Here is a 25317-nt window from a genome sequence, read left to right as displayed (position 1 = left end):
TCAGTGGGATGGGCTGGATTCAGTCACTGTGGTGCATGTTGGTACCAATGACAGGTAGATTATGCACAGTCAGTATGAGGAGCTAGGTATCATATTTAGCAGAACCTCAAAGATATTATTACCTGAGCCATGTGTAAACTGGTGTAGAGAAAATCAGATTTAAGAGATGAATGCATGTCTCAAAGGGTAGGTTCTCCATTGTTGGGCAGTGGCAAAGACTAGGAAAATGGGACTGTACCATTTGGACAGTCTGTTCCTGAACTGTGTCCTGATTTTCTTGTGTGTTGCATTGTTAGGGAAGTAGAGAAGATTTCTTAAACTAAATTATTGGGGCAAATTTGCTATAAGCTTGCAGTGTGATGCAATTCTGTGTGCTAGAAACCATGTATATTAACACACTGAACCCTGTTTTAGGTTGACAAAAATGCGCACAAATTATACTTATTTCATTTAGAAAGAGAGTTTATGGAGGCTGCTAATCTCCACTGCATCCTTGTGGGGGCCACCTTGAAAATCGGAACCTTCTTGCTTGGACTGAGAACTTGGATTGTTAATTCATTTTGCTGCAACACCATGCAAACAAAGGCCCAACAAATTAAAAAGTTGGGTTTAGAAGGGACATATTTCTTGAAATGTATCCGGGGAGTGTTTTTTGTGTCAATATGTAGAAAGCCCAACAAGGGATGGTGCAATGCTGAATTTTGGGAAAGAAGCCATGAGGAATATCAAAATGGGTGACCGTTTTAGTGACAGCAACCATGACCCTATGCGGTTCAAGTTTGTTATGGACAAGGGACAAAAGATGACTGTATTTGGGGAAGGCAAATTTTATCAAGTTTTTTTTAAATTAAGTTTTGTTCCTTGTCTGCTTTGGTGACAGCTTCAACTATCGTCTCCTCTCGAACAGTGTTTAACAAGAAGCATATGAGATACTTCCTCTTTAATTTGAATGCTATTAATTGTTCAGTGACTGACAGGTTTGAGGGTTGGACAGCAGATAAAAACCATGAAGTATGACCAAAAAAAACTTTTCAAAGCGGGAAAGTATATTGTTTTCTTTTTTAAAAACTAATGAGATTTTAAAGTAAGAATTTCTATAAATAGCTAAAATAAAATAATTAGCCAAGTGAACTTTGGAACTATGGAAAGTGAGGCTGGAGAATTGATAGTGAGAAATTGAAGAGTTTTTTTTATAATCGCAAGATGCAAGTATCAAACAGCAGTGGCTATAAATTAGGAAGTACAAAAGAGGCAAAACCTGGCAAAATTCAATCATCAGAGAAGTGGCATTGAGCAAATTTGTTCTAAATGTGGGCTGACAATTGTTTTGGTCCTAATGGATTTCATTCTAGATATTTAAAGGAAGTGACAAGTGAGATAGTTGATACGTTGATTTTAATTGTCCAAAACTCCCTAGATTCAGGTAACATCCCAATACATTGGAATATACCAAGTGTGATTCCTTTTACTTGAAAAGGAAGGTAGACAGAAAGTAGGAAACTGCAGGCCAATTAGTTTAACATCAGTCATAAGGAAAAATGTTACAAGCGATTATGCGTTGTGGCAGGGCACTTAGAAAATGTCAAAATATCTGGTAGAGTCATGATTTTCTTTTTGAAAGAGCAATCATCAAATGAATTTTTGGAGCTCTTTGTAATCTGCTGTAGATAAAGAGAAACTGTTGGGTGGGCTGTTTAGAAATTTCATCCACTCCATCTGCCAGCTTTCTCTTGATCTTCCACTGATGCACAGCTACAGCAATGCATGTAGCATCTAGAATCTATTATAGAAATTTGTTAAGGCTCCTTCGATAGCACCATCCAAGACAGTCACTTCCACCTAGAAGATGGTGCATTGGAGCACAGACTACCTGCAGAAACTCCTTGAGACTAGTTATCATTCCATTGTGGAGTGATGTTGTAATCTGGACCTACTGTCCGTGGGTCAAAATCTTACAGCCTCCATCCTAATTGCACCGGGGGTCCACTCCATAGATTGCAGCCGTTCAAAAACGCAGTTCACCACCACCACCTGGGCAATTTGGGTTGTGCAATGTAGGCTTCCAAGGCAGTGATGCCCAAATCCCAAGAGCAAATAGAAAATATGCCTAAAATGGCCCAAATTGAGAAAGCTAAAGGTGACTGAGTATGAAGTTGTAAATGCATCAATATCTATAGTGTACCAATGGTATTGAGAGCTATTGGTATTCTGACAATACTATGACTTTAAGAGGTGTATTCTATCCTGTTTTTGTTTTGAAAACCGGTTTTAAGACCGCAGTGCCAATCTGTATGTTGGATTTCCAAGAAGTAAGCAGTTTGTGAGGTCTTGGTTGTTTTTAAAAGTTGGAACAATAAAAGCAGCCTGAATGGGAGGGGTCAAGCTCCCCCAGAGTCGGGAATTTGCTTTTTGTTCAGTGACAATTACTGCAGTCTTGAAGCTGGGTTTGGAAGCTACAGTACATCCCTGTCTGCGACTGAGCTTTTCTTTTCCTCCTGGACTGGAGAGTTGCTTGAGAGACTATCTATTTTACTGATTTTGCCTTTGACAAGGGTGTTTATGGGGTGTTTAGTATATTGGAACAGTTACAGTTTTTAGTAGGTAAATAATCCATTATTCTGCTAAGTTTTCCAGTAGTTAATTTATTTCAATTTCTTTCGTCAGTTGTATTTTAACTATAGTGTATGAATAAAGTGTGATTTGTTTCACTACTTTAATCTTTAGGATCCAAAGGGAAATCTCCATGCAAAGGTAGAGGATTTGTGAAAATATTAAATGTGTATTTACCATCACAATCGGGAGTGAGGGGAGGGTTGAACAAAAGGGGAAAGTGAAATTTTGGGTTAGGATATTAGGTAGAGAAGACCTGCTTCATTGCTTCTCAGTAATGAACAGATAATCATTTGGGACAGCTAAGTGTAGATGAATGCACCCAAGGATTCTGAAAGAAGCAAAAGTGGAACTGATGGTGGCCTTGGTCATAATCTGAATGTTCATGCAGTGCCATGTTTGCAAACAGAGCATATCTATGCATATTTTGATAGTTAACTGTTTCCTGGTGCATTCTTTAAAGCAATGAGTCCACTGGCCAACTATCGGCATTCTCTTTTCATGCAGTGTAAATTATTGCTCCTTTTGAGATTTGATCTTCTGATTCTGGCTAAACACAAGATGAACATGTCTTTCTCTCATTCAGCAATACTTGTTCTGTATTGTCTTGCCAAATGTCATAAGTATAGGTTGTAGTGTGGAGAAATTGTTAATTATTAGAGATGAAACATTTCTTTGGAAAGGCAGTTGTCAAATGAGGAGAGCCAGTGTAAATTTGTTCATGGCAAATCATATTTAACTGATTTTGAATAGTGGTGAAGTTTGATCAGTGTTTCAGCTGATTTTTGGATATGTAATCGCCTTGTTGGTATTTTGCAATGTGCTGTATGGGGAGTTTCAGTTTGTTGGTCTTTCTGAGCACAGTGCAGATGATTGTGCTTGTATGAGGTCATTGATGCTGGAGTCCCTTCGTGTAATGTCCCAGGCCCAAATCACTTTCAGTTGATTGAATCGTGGTCTTAGCTTCAACAAAATGTCAGAATTTTAGGCTGTATGGTGATTATATGTATTCAGTATCATTCTTAGGGATAGTCAGCATGGCTTTGTGCGTGGAAAATCACGTCTCTCAAATTTGAGTTTTTTTTTTGAAGAGGTAACAGGATTGATGAGGGCAGAGCGGTAGATGTGATCTATATGGACTCCAGTAAGGTGTTTGACAAGATTCCTCGTGGGAGACTGGTTAGCAAGGTTAGATCTCATGGAATACAGGGAGGGCTAGCCATTTGGATACAGAACTAGTTTGAAAGTAGAAGACTGGATGGTGGTGGAAGGTTGCTTTTCAGACTGGAGGCCTGTGACCAGTGGAGTGCTACAAGGATCGATGCTGGGTCCACTGCTTTTTATCATTTTATATAAATGATTTGGATGCAAACATAGGAGGTGTAGTTCATAAGTTTGCAGATGACACCAAAATTGGGGGTGTAGTGGACAGCAAAAAAGGGATCTTGATGGTCTGCAGAGTGGCAGATGGAGTTTAGCTTAGATAAATGTGAGGTGCTGCATTTTGGAAAAGCAAAACTTGTACACTTAATGGTAAGGTCCTGGGGAGTGTTGCTGAACAAAGAGACCTTGGAGTGCAGGTTCACAGCTCCTTGAAAGTGGAGTTGCAGGTAGATAGGATAGTGAAGAAGGCATTTGGTATGCTTTCCTTTTGTCGGTCAGAGTATTGAATACGGGAATTGGGAGGTCATGTTGCAGCCATACAGGACATTGGTTAGGCCACTGTTGGAATATTGCGTGCAATTCTGATCTTCCTATAGGAAGAATGTTGTGAAACTTGAAAGGGTTCAGAAAAGATTTCCAAGGATGTTGCCAGGGTTGGAGGATTTGATACAGGGAGAGGCAGAATAGGCTGGGGCTGTTTTCCCTGGAGTGTCGGAGACTGAGAGGTGACCTTTTATAGAGGTTTATGAAATCATGAGGGGCATGGATAGGATAAATAGACAAAGTCTTTTCCCTGGGGTCGGAGTCCAGAACTAGAGGGCATCGGTTTCGGGTGAGAGGGGAAAGAGGGCAACTTTTTCACACAGGGTGGTACGTGTATGGCATTAGCTGCCAGAGCAAGTGAGGAGGCTGGTATAATTGCAGTGTTTAAAAGGCATCTGGATCAGTATATGAATAGGAAGGATTTGGAGGGATATGAGCCAAGTGCTGGCAAAGCGGGCTAGATTAGGCTGTCTGGTCGGCATGGGCAAGTTGGACCAATGGGTCTGCTTCCATACTGTACATCTGTGACTCGATGGTTCAGTGGAGATTTACTTGAGTGATACAAGGGTTGGTGAGCTTTGTTAATGGGACAGAAGGTCTGCAATTCAGAATGTTGTCAACAGCATAGGTTCAGTTCCTGCCCTGGCTGAGATCCCCATCCAAGTCCTGCCTTCTGAACCTCCCCCTTTGTCTGAGATGTATGACCCTCTGCTTAAACTCCAGTTGTCCCTCTCTCTCGTGCATGCATTTCCTTCTGGTCGTCTTCTGGGACTGTGATAACTTTATCTTGATTGAGAACTGGAATGGTGTGCTGTCTTAGGAGAGTAGGATGGTTGATCTGATTAGTCTTGTCACCCAGTGTTTACCAATAATCTATCGACCTGCTTTTTTTTTTTAAAAGACTCAGACTCTTGCTTGCACTGTCTTTTCAGGAAGACCATTTTAAAGACTTGTGACCATCTGAATAAAACAAAAATTTTCATTGCGGTCGTAAATTGGTCACCCCTTACTTTTAATTTTATCCCTATTTTTAGATTTTTATAGCAAAGGCAACATCTTTTCCATGTATCTTGTTAAGACCTCTCAGAATCTTGCCTGTTTCTGTCAAATTACTCCTAACTCCAGTGAAAACTGTCCAACCTTTCTAAAACAACCCAGCATTTCAAGTATTTGTCGAGTAAGTACTCTCTTGTTCCAATATATTAGAATTCCTTAAATAAGGTAAATAATGCATATGCCACTCCCGTTTCAATCTCACTGATTCCCTGTATGATTGAAGCATTGCCTCCCTACGTTTCTATTCAATTCCCATCTTGATAAAGAATAGCATACTCAAAGTTTGTGAGAAGATTTGTAGCTCGGGTGCTCGTTGTTGTAGTTCTGTTCGCCGAGCTGGGAATTTGTGTTGCAGACGTTTCGTCCCCTGTCTAGGTGACATCCCCAGTGCTTGGGAGCCTCCTGTGAAGTGCTTCTGTGATCTTTCCTCCGGCATTTCCTCCAGCTCGACAAACAGAACCACAACAGAATAACATACTATTAGTTTTCCTAATTACCTGCATGCTAACCTTTTGTGATTCACACGCAAGGTCACCCAGATGCCTCTGCATTGCAGGTATGTAACATCTAGGTGGTAACTTCCTTTTATTCTTCCTTTCAAAGTGGGCAAATTCACATTCCCACATCAAATCAAATCTTTCCTCGCACGCTTAACCTGTGAAAGCTGTTTGAAGCCTCCTTGTGTTCCCTTCCCAGGTTTCTTTGTGTCACCTGCAAATTTGGCAACTGTACCTTTTATTTTAACCCTGGTCATTTTATAGAAGTTGTAAGAAGTTGAGATTCTGCCACTCATCTTTTCAGCTAGAAACCAACCAACTTGTATGTATTCTGTCCTGTTAGCTAAAGTCATGTCAATATGTCACTTCTTAGACCATGGACTTTCATTTTCTGCACCTCATCAGATGTCTTCTGGAAAGTTAAGTACAGTATATACAGTGCTTTTTCTTTGTGCAGCACATTTTAATTTTGCAAAGAATATGATTTCCCTTTCAACTCACATTTGTCTCCTAAAGTGGGTAGCATAATTGGCCCTTCTTGATTCAATGGTCTCATGGATTTGAGCCAGCATGATAAAGAAATGGGACTACCTGCTGGAACTGACGTGAATGATTTCAAACTTTATATTGTGGGCAGGATTCTTGCTCCTTGGGGTAAGGAACGTGACAAAAGGGACTTGGGTTTAATGACAATAGCTGGTTAACCTAGTTAAATGCTCCATTATCCAGGAATTAATTTTTCTAATTTTAAATGTGGGTTTAGCTACCTTCCCTGAACAAACATTTGTCTGTGTATCAAAGTGCAATAATTATGCTTGTTCTGTACAGATGCTTGAAGGTTGGGTCTGGCTATATGGAGGCTTGCTGAAATATGTCCTTCTGATTCACTGGAGGATACAAGTCATGAAGCTTGCAGACTTTTTGTTTGAAGGCACTAAAATGGTATTTTATGATTATAGACAAAATACACCACTTCTTTAACTGATGAGCATCAATTTCATTGAGTTTTAAACTCTGCATTGACTAATGGTCCAAAAAAATTCCTGAAATATCAAAGGCTTGCACAATGACAACATTATGTAAACTCAGTTACCTGAACTGGTTATGTAAGAGGAAGAATGTTATTTTCAAGATACATGTTTTATGTAATCTTCATGTTCTATTTTAAATCCAGTGTATGCTTCTTACAATATCCACCCCATTGTTAAGATTAACTACTTCACCACTAACATTAGCAGATCCCATCTCTGCCTTAGCCATTTGCTGCTGAAAGCTCCTTTCATTCTTTTATTGCTTCAGAACACCTTTAATGCTTTCCTGCCATCTTCCTTTTCTCTTATTCAACCATCTCCCTCCTGGTTGACAACCTTGTTTGCTCTTATGAGGAGAAATCTTAACATGTTTTCTATTAAATAAATTCCTTTTACGGTTGTCTAGCTTTACAGAACATCGCAGTTATGATTACATGGTAGCAAGTGTTTTTGAGTGATCTGTGTGCCTTTCATGTTTGTACATTTTCATTGTTTTTTTTTTAATGTATTTTTTTTTCTACTGGCTCTTGTGTAAGTAGCACTAAAAGTGCATGCTTCCATTCCAGGGTTAGCAGAACTGGCGCATCGTGAATATCAAGCAGGAGACTTTGAGGCAGCTGAGAGGCACTGCATGCAACTTTGGAGACAAGAGCCTGATAACACTGGTGTGCTTTTGCTTCTCTCCTCCATACATTTCCAGTGTCGCAGACTGGACAGGTAACTAATCCACTTGATGTAAGGTCACCCTCAGCATCCAGTGCTCCATGGAAAGTAGCACCAGCCTATTCACCCTCTCCTTATAGCTCAAACCCTCATTGTAAATCTTTTCTAGCCCTTGCAAATTTTACAGCATCTTTCCTATAGCAAGGAGACCAGAATTCCAAAAGCAGTCTAACCAATGCCCTGTAAGTTGCAACATGACCTTCCAATCATCAGGGGCATGGATAGGGTGAATAGTCAGGTGAGGTTTGAGAAGACTTATAGCTCAGGTTGAGGTTCTGGATGTAGATTTGCTCGCTGAACTGGAAGGTGCGTTTCCAAACGTTTCATCACCCTACTAGGTAACCTCTTCAGTGGGGCTCCAGATGGGACAGCACATCCATCCTCTGACAAGCCAAACAGAGAGAGAGAGACACAAGAATTCCTAGAAGCATGGCATTCCAACCGCAACTCTAAGATCAAACACATTGAGTTAGACCCGATCTACTACCCCCTCAAAAAAGAACAGGAAATGACATCACAAGAAATGTCACCACAGGAAATGACATCACCATCCCAAAGTTAACCAAAAGCACAAATAGAAATCAGGAATCATCAACAGTTATTGGCCTCAAGGCCCACTGGAGATGTTACATAGAGTGACAAAATGTCTGGAAATGAACCTTGCAGCTCAGTGAGCAAACCTATATCCTGAATAGTCAGGTCTTTTCCCCAGGATGGGGAAGTCTAGAACTAGAGGGCATTGGTTTAGGGTGAGGGGGGAAAGATATAAAAGAGACCTAAGGGGTAACATTTTCATGCAGAGAATGGTACATGTATGGAATGAGCTGCCAGAGGAAGTGGTGGAGGCTGGTACAATTGCAACATTTAAAAGGCATTTGGATGGGTATATGAATAGGAAGGGTTTGGAGGGATATGGGCCAAGTTGTGGCAAATGGGATTAGATCAGATTAGGATATTTGGTCAGCATGAAGAAGTTGGACCAAAGGATCTGTTTCCATGCTGTACATCTGTAAGTTATTGAAAACCTTTTCATTGGAAAATTCAATAAACTGCCTTTTTAATAGGGTTAATTCAGTCAATGTAATGTAGTTAAAAGAAACATGTTTTCATGACCATACAAAATAAGTAGTCTGATCACAAAGTGTATTTTACTATGTGATGCGAGGATATAAAAATAAAATTTAAACAACCTTTTATCCTTTTTTAGGTCTGCTCACTTTAGCACTCTGGCTATCAAACAGAACCCCATGTTGGCTGAGGCTTATTCAAACTTGGGAAATGTCTACAAAGAGCGTGGACAACTTCAGGAGGCTATTGAACATTATCGACATGCCCTTCGGCTCAAACCAGACTTTATTGACGGATACATCAACTTGGCAGCAGCACTGGTTGCAGCAGGAGACATGGAGGGTGCAGTGCAAGCCTATGTATCTGCCCTACAGTATAATCCTGTACGTAAAGAAGTAATTTTAGTCAGATTTTTAAACTTGAGTTTCTGGTATAAAGACTGTAGGTTATCTACTGTTGTTTCAGCTAACTGTAAACTTGAAGCTGCAGTTCCACTTTGGCTTCAGTTTTGTTTTCTGATTGCAATTTTGTTTTATTTTAAATTTTCTTGTAGGGCACTTTTTTTTTCATTTGTCTTTTAATGCCATTTGCAGTGGGAAAGACTCCAGTTGGTGAACATAGAAATTGATAAACTTCCCGAGCATACTCAGTTTAGACTATCTATAGTTTAGTTGCTGAATGGATCTTTCAGGGCTGATTGGGAAGAGTCCTGTTTGCTAGTCAGTTTGTTGATCTTGGATGGTGACAAGCAATGCTGAGAAGTTATTTTCTATGTGCACATAGTTAAAGCTCCTTGCAAATTGACAAAGGTTGAGTCCTTGATCAGCAGTTATTTATCATTTTGGATTTCTGTCATTTTTCATTCAACCCCATAAAGATTTCACTTGCGTTCTTTCTGCTCTTGGTTCGTGGATCTGGAAATAAATAAGGGTTGGTTCCAGGCATCTCGAGAGGAGCAGAAACAGCAAGGACCTCCAAGATGTGCATGGTCAGCTATACAATTTGCTGTAAATTGAATAGCCTCTGATCAAACAAATTTAAATTCTATGTGGAACGGTGATTCTACTGCTTTGTATTATGGAACCTGTATAGCAATACTGATTCTCCAAACAATCTGTCAACCCATTTTCTGAAGATTTAGACCTGTGCTTGATTATCTGTTTGTCTGAAAGATGAAAAGACAGAAGCTAAATGTGATCCTTATAGTGTAAAGTTGGCTGAAATGCCTAATCTCACCAGGATAGACACTAACTTCGGCAGCAGATGCTAAAATGGGAGCAATACAGAGATGATTAGCATGGTCCCTGTGCAAGAATGCCATGGAAATTCATGATGTTCCACCTCCCTGACGCTTTTTGAATACCCAGTGACCAAGAGCGAGATCGGGCTTGCGGCTGCAGAGATGGAAACAAATGATAATCTATAGCCATGGATGATGCAGTTGCTCACAATATGGCTCTGGTATGTGCATCATCTGCTGGTGATGATGCCCCTTTGTGCTGTTTTCCCCTCTAGAGTTGATCACCCAAAACAGCAGGGTGTAATGGTTGGATTGGGACAAAAAGATAGTAATGTTGATTGAAGCCTGGAGGAAAGGGGGCATCCTGATGTTGAAATATCCTGTTGTGCATGGTATTGTCATCAACTGGGATGACATGAGAAAGTTTTGGCATCATATGTTTTACAGTGAACTTTGTTCCTGAAGAACACTGTCTTCACAGAAGACCCCTGAACCCCAAAGCAAACAGAAGAGATGACCAATGATTTTTAAAACTATCCATACCAATGCCATGTTCCCTTCCAGGCTGTGCTGTTTCTGTATGCCTCTGGTAGAACCATTTGTATTGTGATGGGCTTTCCATCACAAAGGTCCCTGCCCTCTGTGATTCATTGTCTGGATTTGGCTGGTTGCGATCTGATTGACAACTACCCCATGAAGATACTGACAGGCTACCCTTTATCACCACAACGGAGGGAGAAATTGTCTGTCTGACCTAAAGAAGTTCTGCTTTGTTTCACTGAAGATGTCCACTGCTGCTTCCTCCTCCACTCTGGAGAAGAGGTAGGCAGGTAATTAATCATTTTAGATGCTCTGAGGCCCTCTTGATACCATATCCCATATATCTCATATCTCATGTGTTATGTATGTGACTATTTATAAAGGAATCATGCAAGCATGATGCAGATTTCAGGAAAGATTTGTATGTGAACGCCACCTTGGCTGGTGCTACTACGTATCCTGGTGTTGCAGACTATGCAGAAGGAGATCACGACTCTGGCTCCAAGAACTGTGAAAATAAAGAATATTGCCCCATCTGTATGTAAATACTCAGTCTAGATTGCAGGTTCTATCCTGGATTCCTTGTCCACCTTGAGAAAATGTGGATTAGCAAATGATCTGTACTTCCTTACTTGCTATGATTTACCTGTGCTGCTCTCAAACAAAGCTTTTTTGCTCTAAACAGTACATATGACTATGTAAATCAAGCCCTCTAAATCTGGACCATCCATCATCCTCTGCAAGTGCTTCTAAGCACAATAACTTACACAATGATTGTGCAAGATGAATTGGCATGCCTTTAGTGTTTGTCTCAGGAATAAAAATTGGAATAGTAGTGGGAACAAAAAACTCTACGGGTATGCAAACTCATATTCCCAATGCATTCTATGTACTACCTTCCACTAATTGTTGTCCCAAAGAGGATCAGTATTTTCAGCATACTGAAAAGATTGTTCAAAACATGCCAGACCCATTAGGCACTTTGTAGTCAGCAGTAAGGCTTATCTCTAATGTTGGAAGATATAAGAATTGAGATAAATAGCTTTGGCCTTCCATTCATACAGTGATGTTTTTATTTTGAAAAGATCTGTATTTGAAATACTAAGTGTAGCGGAAATAAGTGAAAAGAAGGTAAATGGGAGCAGTAGCTTTGCATAAAACACCACCTCGCATGAATGACTACTATACATTGCATAATTAATTTTGAGACAGGCAGGCTTGCCAAAAGAATGGGTTTGAGGTAATAATACTTAATTGCAATCTTGAGTATGGGTTGGTATTTTGAAAGCAATGCAAAGTTGCGTTTTGCTAACCTATTTTGAAATCTAGGTAGTCATTCCGTGCAGAATGCCTGGCTACTTGTCACCATTATACTAATAGATTTTTAAATGTACTTTCATGCAACCTGGGGTTCAGTGGCAAAGCCAGGATTGACTTTGAAGCAAATTCCAAATGTGCTTGAAAAGATGGTGCTGAGTTATGCCTTGAATTATTGCTGTCAGTCTGCAGCTATGCTATTAGCAAGGGAGTTTCAGGCTTTTGATCCATGTAGTTCCAACTCTGAATAGTGCATGACTTTGAAGAAGCTTGCAGGTGTTGGTCATACGTCTGCTCCTCTTATCCTGGATAGGGGATTTAGAATATACCGTCAGGAGGCTCTAGTCGTCGTAGTGCATCATGTGTGTTGTATGCATACTGTTACGTAGGAAGAGGAGTAAAATTTGGAAGTAAAAAATGGGATGCTAGTCAAGCTGGCTCCTTTGTCCTGATGGTATCAAGCTGCTTCAGTGTTGCTGGAGCTGCCACTGTCCAAACAAGCAGAAAATGTTCTGTCATATCTGACTGTTTGCTTGTAGCTGGTAGGCAGACTGGTCGTGCTCAGTTTCTAGTCACTCTGGACTTGTGATGGTTTGGGTGGAAAAAAGTGGTCTCTTCTGTTGGAGGAAGGTTCAATATCTGAGTTGTGAATAGTTCTGAACATTCTGTAGTGGACAGTGGAAACTTATCACCTTGAGATGGAAAGAAGGTAATTGCAGTTGAAGATGTTTGGACCAAGGGCAGTACTCCTGCAGCAATGTAACAACTGAGTTGACTGGCTTCCAACAATCACAAGCATTTAGTTGTGTGAGAAACTAGAGTATAAATGTCTCGTTTAAAGCTTTGGGTTAGAGTCTTTGCTGAAAATCCTTTTATAGTTTAATATAGGCCTGATGGTGTTGTTTTCATAGCAATTTCCAACCATAAGGAGAATTTTTTTCAAACAATGCTGATAGCCCACAAGTGTAAGTTTGAATTTGCTGTCCTTGTTAAGGAAGAAATGGAAGACCAAAATGTGCATTAACTTGTCAACTGTGTTCTAAAGAAATATTCAAGGTATAGTTGGTATACCATGATCTTGAAATACAATAATGAGTCAATTGGAATAGATGGCCCTTACGTGCAAAGTCCCCTCTAGGTAAAATCTACTTATGTAACTGAAATTTAGTAGAAAAGATATAGCATTATTATTATTTGAGTTCAGGATCAAGTCAGACAATAAGATTGAGCTTTTGTTTTTTGTGAGCAAGAACAGTTATCCAAGGACTTTGCAGTGGAAGAGGATGACCAGGAAGGTGTGCAGTCTGAGTATTTTTAATGGTATTTGATCTTGTGTATTGTCAAAACCTAGGTATGGCTTTGAAGTGGAGCATGTTTAAAAGCTGAGACACAATTGGATCAGGATGTACAAAAATCTAGCTCTGTTATTAAGTTAATAATTTTTAAAATAACTGCTAATAGAAGCTTTTCTGACTATTTTGAATCCTGCAACTAATGGCAGTGCTGCCTTGACTACTTGGATAGGACGTAAATATGAGATTTCAGAATAGAAGTTGTTTCGTTATCAATTGGGGCATTAGCATAATCCTGACATTTGATTGAAGTTAAAATCTTAGTGCCTGTAAAATAATTTTTCATTAGTTTTAAATGTTTATATACTATCATCAGCTTTCCTGTTACAAAGTGAATTGTAAGCAGTGCCATCTGAGACATGCTAGTAATTAATTGTCACCTGCAAATCAAATTTTGTTTTGCTGTTTTTCACGTAGCTTTGGGTTTGTTCAGTTTCTTAATATTTAGCTTTGCAGACATGACAGCTCCAACCTTGTGGTAAGCCAGCTATGTGACAGCTGGTTAGTTTTTTTTTAGGGCTATAGTCTGAAAAATGATTTTTTTTTTTTGTTGAAGCGATGTCTGTAGACTGGAACCACTGAACAGCTTAATTTGCACTTTGAGACTGCTGTATATAGCTTAGGAACAATGCACATAAAGTGAGATAGTTGGATAAAATTCAGCAGCAAACTGACTAGAGAATTTGGAGATGTAATTCATATCTCATTTTAAGTGAGATTCATAATATGATTTGTATTTATATTTAAATTTATAATCAAAACTCTTTTCTGGTACATGAGTCATAAATAAACTTATTACTCTTGTTTTAACAGGATTTGTATTGTGTTCGCAGTGACCTGGGGAACCTCCTTAAAGCCCTGGGTCGCTTAGAAGAAGCCAAGGTAAGTGGTGGTGGTAATTAATTCATACCGTGAAGAGAAACTCTTAGGCAGTCATGATAGCAATCTATCATCCTGACGAGTAGTTACTTTGAGTGGATAGTAACCACGGAAAATGATCGACTGTGTACCCCCTTGTCAGACATGGCTGGAGGAACCTGGCTGAACAAGTGTAGTAAGAAAATGAGGCTCCTGTGGCTAAGTAAATAGACTTCCTGAAAAGGATTGGCTGAAATTGTATGAATTAGTACAGTCCTCCCTCTTTTTTTGTTTCTCCCCCTTAATTCTGTCTCTGTTACAGAGACATGTCAGCTACTTTCACCATCTGCACTCCTCACACAGACCGTCAACATTAATGGGAAGAAAGGTTGCATTTGTAATGGCTGCTATTACCGTGTCAGTTCCCAAATTTTGAGTTCTCAAACCTTTTGTTTCTGAAGTGCTGGTTTTGTCTTGAGAAATGAACCGATGTACCAGATTTGCTCAGTTAATAAGGTGGCTTCTAGCAGCTGAATTTCTTTTCGATGTAGTGTAGTCCTGACACTTAAGTGGTGTTGATCACCCATTGTTTCAAATTTACATTTTAATGTATGTGTATGTATATATATATGTACATGTTTACATGTGTATATATACATATAAATACACCCTTTTGGAGAGTTAAAAGCCACCTTATGCAAAGCCACTGAGGGGCAATGAATGTGAGGAGAGGGGGACCTCATCCAGAGTCCCTCAACCTGACATTCTGAGTCCCGCGCGCTTGCAAAGTGGAGTGTCTGCGCAGCGTAGCTGTCCATTTGACTTTGTGTATGTGTGCTTATGGGGTAGAGTGAGAGGGCTTGGTGGGTGGATGTGGGGAGGTGGGGTTACAATGATCAATGGGGTAAATAGTGCCTCAGCCCACAGGCCGTTGAATGGAGAGCTAACTTTCAGCGCATTCCACTGCGGCTTCAATCTGTATTAAGTGAGACTGCGCTTGCTCCTCGATGCTGACTTCTTTATTTCAGCGGTGGAAGGCGATAGTTAGATGTTTCGTTCGATGAAGTATAAAATGAGATTTCATTTAAAGCTCTGATCGGTACATTTAAAAGGCAAAACCAGTAGATGTTTAGTGTAGCTAGTTTGTAAATACAACTTTTTTGTGATTTATATGGAGGCCCTTTCTTCCTTGAATTTGAGGCTGTCTGGTATGGAAAGGAGGTCTGAGAATAACAACCCTTGCTCCACCCTACCCTCTCCTGCACTCCCTTGCCCATCCCTTGCTGGTGTGTTTCCAATTTGGATAGGCAAAATCTAAACCTAAGTTTACAGTTTTTTTTGGTTCGGTGAGTAGATGCCTTCACAGCAGACTACCGAATTTTTATTTTTTTTTGTTTTTGTTGTCGTTCTTGGTTTTTCTTTCTCAAAGTTGGTGCCCCAAACATGTCATTGTCAGATGCAGTTGTACATTTCAGCACTTTGAATGCATGAATTGAAGCTAAACACATTAACTGCTTTGGAACATAAGCGTGAAACTGTCTGTTTTTTTTCTTTCAGAAGATTGCATTTTAGAACAAATCCAGGAATATGTTGTTGGACTCTTTACTAACTATTTTGTCTTTCTTATTTGTCTTTTTCGTTTTCATGATTGATATTATACATAGAAGGTTTCAGGCGGGTGAAAGCTCTCCCCTGTAGGTGCCTCGCTGACCGGAGGTCGAGGCCAGGATCTAGGGGTGACACCGTCTGCTCTTCCCATCATCGACTACCCTGAAAATGAGATGAAATAATGGTAACGGGTTTGTAGCACTGCCACAAACAATTTGCCTCCATGCCTGAGTTCTTCTGTCTCGTGGCTTCCAAAAAAGTGTCTAAATAAGTATTCATATTTACTACTTAAAAATGGGAAAAATAACTGTAATTGGGAAGAAAAATTGTTCAACTTGATGCGTGTTTTTATAGTAGCCACTGTCTTAGAAAAAAAAATATTTATATATTTAAAATTGGCAATAGCTCTACAAAGTACCAGTAAAGCTTCTAACTACTGATTTTGTTAATTTCTTTCCTCTTTGTTTGGTTTGCAGCAATCTGCTCTACTGATCATGCGCTGTGAGCCTGCAGTAACGCATAGGCTGCGCGGCGATGCGCATGCGAGCGCCTGCGTTATTCAGTAGATAGCTGGCTGCGCATCTACCTTAGATAGTTCTGAGTGAAGTGTCCAGGTTGTCACTGGTGCTTGTTAATTCTGACTGGTGTCAAAAGAACAATATGTGCAGCATAGCCTTATACAGCTGCTCAGTCATAATACTTTTAATTTTTCTAGTTCTTTGAACTCTAACTTTTTTAATCTGTTTGATTGAACTAATGATTTTTAGTTTTGATATTTGGCTTCAATAGTGATTTATTTCTTCTTGGGTACAGTGAAATTGGCAATATGTGTTCAATTCACAGCCTGGATAATTTATCACTTGTATCTCTAGTGATTTCTTTGTGCCTGAGGTACAAAGTGCTGAGGACTACCAGTGGTATTTATTTCAGCTGGCTATTTACTTTGCAGTTTTGCATCTGCGCATGCGTGCGCTGTGCTGCGATTTTTGTTTTTTAAAAAAAAAAATTTTTTCCAAACCTGCGCCTGCGAACTGCTGGTGACGCCGCTGCAACATGTTGCAGAGCCGTGCATGGCGCATTGGCAATAGCGCTTTGCGTTACAGGGACCTTTATCCTCATCCAGCACTCATTTGAGGTTGTGCACTTTGCTCTTCAGTGTATTTTCATAACTAGTGAAATATCCATTGATTTTAGAACCTTCGAAGGCAGTTTTTAATGTGTAATCTGGAACATTCCATACCCTTTTGTATGCTCAATTACACTTCTGTAAAATCAATGCTGGTCACATCTCTAATAAAACCTGTAGTGGAAAAGAATATACCTATAAAACAGCTGCAGAAACTCTTTCAATAAGTTAACAGGTTCTGCAGCAAACAAAACAAATGTAATCTTGTTTTAAGTAGTCTGATAATGGTAAAGGTGGAAAAAGACAGAACTGTATTCTTGCACAAATTCATAACTGAAAAATGGCTAGCTGCAAGTGGGTTGAGGTTTTTGCGCATGCTCTCATGGGGCCAGCGAGCGAATTCAGCGCTAGCCTTTACTGCAGGTTCACTTTTGCCTGGTGTGAGAATAAGCACTAATAAAGTTTTCTTTTGCTTCCTTTCAATCTTTGTTACAAATCTCCCATCCCTTCTTCCTGGTTCCCTCTCTTGTTTCACTTGAACTAATTAAGGCTTGTTACCTGAAAGCGATTGAGACTCAGCCAAACTTCGCTGTTGCCTGGAGCAACCTTGGATGTGTGTTTAATGCCCAGGGAGAGATTTGGCTAGCTATCCACCACTTTGAAAAGGCAAGTGATCAACACTTTCCACACGACACTTGAATATCCCCTCTAAGCAAAAATGTGATGTTGTAACTTTGGTTTTGATCACACAAATGCAATAAGTGTTTATTTAATGGGATGTTTTGATCATCTGAGTATTTGATTTTTCTTTGTTTAGCTTTTTCTGGAAATTTTGTGGTCTCCTGTCGCAATATCCAGCTGTCTCGGAGTGTTTAGACTTCCTGAATTTCCAGAAGGCCATCTTGGATACATGTTTTTGCCTATGTTTAATTTGCCTAATTAAAAATAAGGCCAATATTATTTTTGACCTACATTCACTTTGTTGACCAGCTGTGCCAATTCAGGATTCATTTTGATAAGCTACCTGTCTGCTGTTACTGTACATTTTGTTTAAGGCTGGCTATCTTTCAAATAATTTCCAAATGAGAGAGAGTATCTGGTCTCTGATCAGCGGTCAAATTATTGTGTGAGCTCATTGAATTGTACCATGCTATTCTGTTAGACCTGTATCTTGGAGGAATTTTATTTGAGAGTTTAAAATTTGGAAATTTGAGTAATACACAATATTTTCTGTGCAATGGTAGTGTAATTGCTAGTGTATGACTTCATCTTTACATCTACTGAAAATTGACATTTATTCATGCATCGGTCCTCTCGGGTCAGTAAGCTTTCAAGAATTGCTTTTGTGCTCTAAAGTAGCAAGTTTGTCATTTTAACATTGAAAGTTTCTGACCTAAATACTACTGTTGCTAGAACAATTTTTGCAGCTCTCCACAATTTCATTTGGTATCCCAATAAATTAAACTATTCTCAAATTTAAGAAAATAGGATTTTTTTTTTTCACTGTGAATTATTACAAGGTATGGTTACTTTCATTAAAAGACAGATGAATAGAATGAAACTTTACAGTCAAACACCTTGCAAACTTAATTACATTCCATATTGCCAGTAACTGTCTCTGGATATGTACTGAAGTTAATTGACCCTACATGGTGCTCCTTGCTAAAGATCTGAGGGCTGGGGCCAAAATTGGAGAATTGTCTCGCAGACTAGATTAACAACAGACTTTGTTTGTGAGATATGATTTGGTGAGTACACAAATACCCCAGATGCCACCATTACCATCCCTTGGTATGTCCTGTCCCATCAGCACAGGTCAGTATGCAGTTGGGGGAGAGTTGCTCAAACCTTGTGATTACCATCCCCAGTTGTCAGCTGATGAATCAGGACTCCGCCATATTGAACACCACTTGGAGAAAGCAGTGAGAGTAGAAGGGTGCAGAACGTATTCTGGGTGTGGGATGTCAATATTCATCATTGAGTGGCTTGGCAGTACTACTACTAACGGAGGTTGTTGAGTCCTAAAGTGCAGTTTTAGACTGGTCTGGGGTAGGTGTTGAGGAAACTAACAAGAGGGAAAATATATTTCATCTGCCAGCTGCCGAGGCATCTGTTCATGACCATATTGTTGGTGGAGCTGCCAATGAGTCCTTGTGGCAACAAAGACCTGTTTTCACATTGAAGATGCCTGCATTGTGTTGTTTGACCTTACTTGGTTGCAAAATGGAATAGATTTTTATGCAAATTTAGCAACTCCAACATAGCCTACAAGATCTCCTGGAGGCCATCAGCCGTAGAAGAATTTTACTCTAACAGAATCTAGAACCACCTGGTGTGGAGTCTGCTTTACTTCCAGTACTATAGAGGGTGCAGGAGAGCATGCTAAGAACAGCACCAGGCATACTTAAAATTGACTTGATGGAACTGCAACACTTGATTACGTGTTGCCAATCAGCATAAGTAGCAAGTGATAGAGCTAAGCGATTCCATATCTGAGATCTCAGTACTTCAGTCTTGCCACATCCGGTAGTCAATGGTGATAGACCATTAACACCTCGTTGGTGGAGGAGGATTCGCAAATATCCTATCCTCCTTGATAGAGTCCAGCACATCAGTGCAAAAGACAAGGGTGCAGCATTTCAAAATTTTTGGTTTTGGCCAAAAGTACTGACTAGATCATTGTCCCCAACATTTCAAACTCCGTCTTTAGTTTGATTCATTCCAGATGATATCAAGAAATGGTTGGAATCACTGGAAACTGCAAAGCTTATGTGTCGTGAACATATTCCAGAAATACTATGGATGATTTGTGCTCCAGAACCTACTGCACCCCTAACCAAGTTGTTCCCGTACAGCTATGATACTGGCATTTATCTAGCAACGTAGTAAATTGTTCAGTTACTACTTGTAGACAATAAAAGCAGGACAAATCCAATCCGTCCAGTTACTAATCCATCAGTCTACTCTTGATCATGAATAAAATAATGGAGCGGGCCATCAATTATACTATCAATCCTGGCAATAACCTGCTCACTGACTAACAGTTTGGTTCTCCCCAGGATTTTTCCACTCTTGACATTCATTTCAGACTTTGTTCAAACCTTTTGACAAAAGACCCTAAGCTGCACAACTAGGTGTGAATGAAGTTTGAGGTGAGAATGACTGCCCTTGATATTTGCTCTGGTGTAGCATCGAGTTGTTGGCTTGGACAAGTTGGACTGAAGGGTCTGTTTCTGTGCTGTGTATCTCTATGCATTTCTCCAAGTTGCCCCTGTAAAACTGGACTGAATGGGAATAGAGTGGAAAGCTGTCTTCAGTTTGCAGTTGGAGCCAGCACAAAGGAAGGTGAATGTGATTATTACAGGATAGTCATTTCAGCTGCATTCCTTCACAGTTCTTTAGGATAGTGTCTTAGACCCAACTGTCTTCAGCAGCTTCATCAATGACATTCCCTCCATCATATGGTCAGAATTGGGGATGTTCACTGTTAGTGTTCAGTCCCATTCCTGATCCCTCAGTTACTATGCCTGCCTGATTTGAGAGTATGAGAATGTATTGGTGTCATCTGATGCCTGACTATTTTAAGCTTCAGTTGTCCCTCACTCGGCTGATAGCAAATGGTGCCATTTATTGCTACCATATGTTGTCTACTCCAACTGAAGTTGAAGTTCACATCTTATTTTATGCATTCATACAGGACTCTCTCTGTAAGATCTTTTCCCCCTAGAAGCTTTCGGTTACATGCCAGCCACTGGGTTTCTCCTTTGCATATATTCGGTGGCAGAGACTTTGGGCATTTTGCTCCTATATTTTGGAGTTCTTTCTCTAACCTGTGTTTGCCTCCTTTTCAAACAAAAATCTCTTCAGTTTCTGTTTTTGACCATTTCTAATCTCATTTCCAGGTCAGTGTTTGTTTTCTTTGTGCATGTCTGTGAATAACTACCTTTAATGGTTTAAAAAAATTTGTTCAAAAATGCTTCTTTTTGCTCTTCCTTTCCATATTATTATTTCTGCCACTGAAATTGATTGTAAATTCTATGTTTTTACCTGAACAAACCAACTCAGCATAGACAAGGGAATGTTTGTGAGGTTCAGCATAATACTTGAATGATGCTTATTATTAAAATATAGTTACTATTAAAAGCAACACCCATTACAACAATCAAGCTCTGATCTATTTAGTGTCATCACCAAGGATGTTTTGATTATAAGAGGTAACTAAGGTTTGGTGCATCTTGCCTGGATGGAAGGTAATTACATGAGCCATGCTTTTGTTTGAGCTGTTTGTAGTAACTTTGTTATACCCAATAAATATTAGGGATGATTTTAAATTATTAATTGTGAAAACCCAAACATTCAGAGTCTATAGTTTAAAACTGAAGACCCTAGATCTTTTTATTAAAACAAAACCTGTTTGTATAAACTGAAGTTCCATTATTGAACAGTGTCATAGTCTTGTAACGTTTCTGATGTCTTGGCTCAATCCAGTGTGTATTTGAATTCCGTTTGGTTTTCATATTTTGTCTTGGCTTGACAAAATATTCAAATTTTTTTTTCAGATAATTTCAAGAGCAACATCTTTATTCTTTGAGTTTTATGATAGTTTATAATTGAATTCTAGGCTGTTACTTTGGATCCCAATTTCTTGGATGCGTACATCAACTTGGGAAATGTTCTGAAGGAGGCTCGCATTTTTGACAGGTGAGCAAAAGTAGTATTAAGTTTAAATCTTTACACCCAAAGTTTGTGGTAGCCTACCAATATAGATTGATAAGTGAATCTATAAGTAAAATAAAAGCTTCCATAGTTCTCAAGAGCTGCTCTCGAATGAAAGAGACAGTTGACTAATGGGGAGTTTAATTTGAGGGCCAACATGCCTTGCATGTGATTGAAAAAGTGGAACCTTTAGTGGTTACCTCAGCCAGTGTGCAGGAATTTGTAACCGCGCTTTTGACATGACTCTGCATTGCAAATCTGATGTCCAGCCAACTGAGCTAGCCCAAATCCCTACAAAGCTTGCATTGTTGAGTTTTGAAACTGCTCCACTTCTCTCCTCTTCAATCCTTTTGTCCACTGAAGAGTACATTACATCATTGTCTCAATGTTGAATGCCATCAAGGATTCACATTTTTGGAATCTCTTCTGGAGGAGGGATGATCTGTAAGAAGGATGCATGGCACCTGAATTGGTAGGGGGCTGATATCCTGGCAGATTTACTCATGCTACTTGGGAGGCTTTTAAACTAGTTGAGCGATGGAGGGCAGAGAGATCTCAGTGGTTAGCTCTGCCGCTTCAGTGCCAGGGACATGGCTTTGAATCCACGCTAGGGTAACTGTCTGTGTGTAGTTTACACAATTTCCCTGTGTGGGTTTCCTCTGGATGCTCCAGTTTCCTCCCACAGTCCAAAGATGAGCAGGTTAGGTGGACTGGCTAAACTAAATTGCCCAAAAGGTGGTTTCGGTAAATTCAGGGTGATAGATGGTTCTGGGTGGGATGCCCTCCAGGGTCTGAATGGACTACACTATAGGGCTGTTGAATTTAAAAAAAACTTTCTAATGTTGACTGGCTAGTTAGTAGGCACAGCTTCAGGTATACAGTCAGCACTCGTGGAGAATTTTGGGCATGCACAGTCTTAGTTTGATCTTGGGCATAATTGCTCTTTGTATGATATTTATCTTCTGGTAACCCCCTGGTTAGGGGGTTATCAGAATATAACCCCCTGTAGTAGTAATACATTTACGTGGATTTCTATATCGTGTCACAATTTGCCCTCTATCAATACAATGTCAATCAATACAATAAGGGTTTTTTTATAGCACTGCTACATATTAATAGTGAAGTCCTCTTTTTAAAAAAAAAGATTAATTACATATTATCTCTGAACTTGGTGTTTCAGTGCCTTTATACCAACTGGTAATAGTAATATTTCGGCAGTCTGATCTAAAACTTAAATCAATTATTCATGAAATGAGTGGCAATATAGTAATTGTACAAATCATGTTGCGTCCCCTTCCTCCTCCCTTCAGTATCTATTTAAACTTGTTTCAACCATGTTTAACCTTTGCTTTGCTATTCATATCTTGAATGGCTGACTAATTGTTTTGGGTATGTTTGCATTACTTGCTGGTTAATTTAGCTCTGTCCTACCCTCAAAAAAAAATTAGTTTTGCATCCATTAAATTCTATTGCATAGTGTCAGCAGTGAGTCAGTGTACTAGTATTAGGCCACAGGTGCAGTTTTGAACTACTTCTATACACAGAAGCAGCACTAGGATGAGGATACCAGGTCTGATGGCGTTATGTTTGTGATACTTAACTTCTAATCTAAAGGCATAGACTACTTAGACCATAAAACATTAGGAGCAGAAATTAAGCAATTTGGCCCATCGAGTCTGCTTGCCATTCAATCAGCTTTCTCCCCATAACTTTTGATCCCCTTGGTTTTATCTATCTTGGTTTTAAGTATGCACAATGACCTGGCCTCCACTGCCTTCTGTGGAAATAATTCCACAGATTCAGCACACTCTGGCTGAATAAGTTTCTCCTTATCTCCTTACTGTAAGGCTGAGAGTCATATTCTCATCTTTCCTGCAAATGAAACATCTTCCCAATGTCTTTGTCCAGGCCATTTTTAATACTATGGTAGCTTCAATCAGATTCCACTCCTTCTAAACTCCATCGAGTATAGTCCTAGACTCCTCAAACATTCCTCATGTTAAACTTTTCATTCCTGGGATTATTCTCATGAACCTCCTCTGGATCTGCTTGAGGACAAATAATATTTTTCCCAATACTTCAGATTAGTTGAGATCCTCTAAGACAGTTGGGCATTTTTAAATTCAGTTGATTAAAGAAATTTGCAATGACCATTAAACTGGCAAATTAACTTAGCTAATGCTCTTTCCAGAAAGGAAATTTGTTGCCCCTTAACTGGTCTGGACTGTATTTGATTTCAGATCCAGAGCAATGTGATTGGCTTCCCTCTGAAAATGGCTGGCAAACCGTAGATATATTTGAGGAGGTGTCTTGCCATTACTCCAATCAGAAAATGCTGGCATTTCCATCAATGTCAATATCATGTTAATGAAAATTCAAGTAGCTCAGTTATCCCATATGAATACCATTTTGTTCTCTTAACTACCCTCACTGCCATATTTTTAAAACCCTTTAATCGAGAAACAGCAACAAGAGAAAAGAAAAAAGTGGCAAAGAGGAGGAGGCGGCACGCAAGCAAGGAAAAGGTTGGAGGCAGCATGGTTAGCACTATTGCCTTAGAGCACCAGGGACCTGGATTAATTCCACTCTGGGATAGAAAATTCCAAAGATTTATCTCCTTCTGGTTTGAAGAAGTTCATCTGTCTTAAATGGCCTGCCCTCTTCCTGAGATTATGCTCTTTAGATTCTAGAATCGTTCACTAAGGGAAACATCCTATCCTGTCATACCTACACTGTATCAATTTTGTAAGTTGCAACAAGGCGACTCCCTCATTTTTCAAAATGCCAGTGATTACAGACTAAACGTTTTCTTAGTCATAGAGAAGTACAGCACGGAAACTGAACCTTTGGTCCAAATTGTCTGTGCTGAACAGATAACCTAACTTAATCTAGTCATATTTGCCAGCACTTGGCCCATCTCCCTCTCAACCCTTCCTATTCATTTACCAATTCGGATGCCTTTTTTAAATGCTGCAATTGTACCAGCCTCCACCACTTCCTGTGCCAGCTCATTCCATGCGCACACCACCCTCTGCGTGAAAAAGTTGCCCTTTAGGTCCTTTTTTTTTTTTTTAAAACATCTTTCCTCTCTCACCCTAAACCTATGCCCTTTAGTTCTGGACATTCCCCACCCCAGGGAGAAGACCTTGTCTATTTATCCTATCCATGCCCCTCATGTTCTTACAAACCTGTCAGGTCACATCCTAGCCTCCTCCGGTCCAGCAAAAATACCCCTAGCTGGATGAGGGCTCCCAAATCCCTTTGCCATAGCTTTTGCAGACATACTCCATTTAAATAATATTGATCTTCTCTATTCTTGCCAAAGTGCATAATCTCACATTTTACACTCATTTCAATTCCATCTGCCACAATTTAGTCCACTCACTTAATCTGTTTCTATCTCTCATCAGACTCTGTCATCCTTATTACTTGCTTTTGCAACTATTTTTGTCATCTGCAAACTTGGCTACAGTGCATTCACATTTCTCATCCAAGTCATTGCAATGTTGAAAATAATCATGGCCCCAAGACTGATCACTGTGGCACTGCACAGGTTGTCATCCTGAAATGTCTTTTTTTTTGTCATAACTTTGTCTTCTAATTGTTAGCCAATCCTCTGTCCATGCTAACATGCTACCTCTAACACTGAGCTCATTTTAAGTAGCCTAATGCATGATACCTTTATTAAATGCTTTTTGAAAATCACTAGGACTCTAAAATGACAGCAAGATGTCAGTACTTCTGCATACAATTATCCTTGAATGCCAACCAAAAAGTCTTTAACCTTACTAACCTGCATTTACACCAAGCAGTGTGTAGTGACTTGTCAAAAGACTCCTAGATCCCTTGGCCACTGCACTTCCCAATT

At 39.6% G+C, this 25317-nt stretch overlaps 1 protein-coding gene, 1 non-coding gene and 1 pseudogene across 2 annotated transcripts in view; all 3 read left to right on the top strand.

Annotated features, from left to right (window-relative positions):
- Nucleotides 1-25317, top strand: part of LOC122557248 (UDP-N-acetylglucosamine--peptide N-acetylglucosaminyltransferase 110 kDa subunit) — an 82216-nt gene that overhangs the window by 3412 nt on the left and 53487 nt on the right. The window contains exons 2-6 of the mRNA XM_087992029.1: nucleotides 7468-7618; nucleotides 8832-9075; nucleotides 13955-14023; nucleotides 17283-17399; nucleotides 21355-21434. Of these exons, the coding sequence (XP_087848155.1) occupies nucleotides 7468-7618; nucleotides 8832-9075; nucleotides 13955-14023; nucleotides 17283-17399; nucleotides 21355-21434 (661 nt within the window). The remainder of the gene's footprint in view (nucleotides 1-7467; nucleotides 7619-8831; nucleotides 9076-13954; nucleotides 14024-17282; nucleotides 17400-21354; nucleotides 21435-25317) is intronic.
- Nucleotides 9939-10041, top strand: LOC122557573 (U6 spliceosomal RNA). The gene has a single exon (XR_006313875.1). It is a non-coding gene; the product is annotated as a U6 spliceosomal RNA (small nuclear RNA).
- On the top strand, nucleotides 10542-13945 carry LOC122557250 (actin, cytoplasmic 2 pseudogene; annotated as a pseudogene).

The sequence above is a fragment of the Chiloscyllium plagiosum genome, unplaced genomic scaffold (genome assembly GCF_037043375.1).
Source record: "Chiloscyllium plagiosum isolate Xiang-an unplaced genomic scaffold, Cpla_swu_hap1 HiC_scaffold_11, whole genome shotgun sequence".
NCBI classification, from domain to species: domain Eukaryota; kingdom Metazoa; phylum Chordata; class Chondrichthyes; order Orectolobiformes; family Hemiscylliidae; genus Chiloscyllium; species Chiloscyllium plagiosum.
The sequence above is the reverse complement of the archived record's forward strand: the minus strand, read 5'-3'. Positions and strand labels throughout refer to the sequence as shown.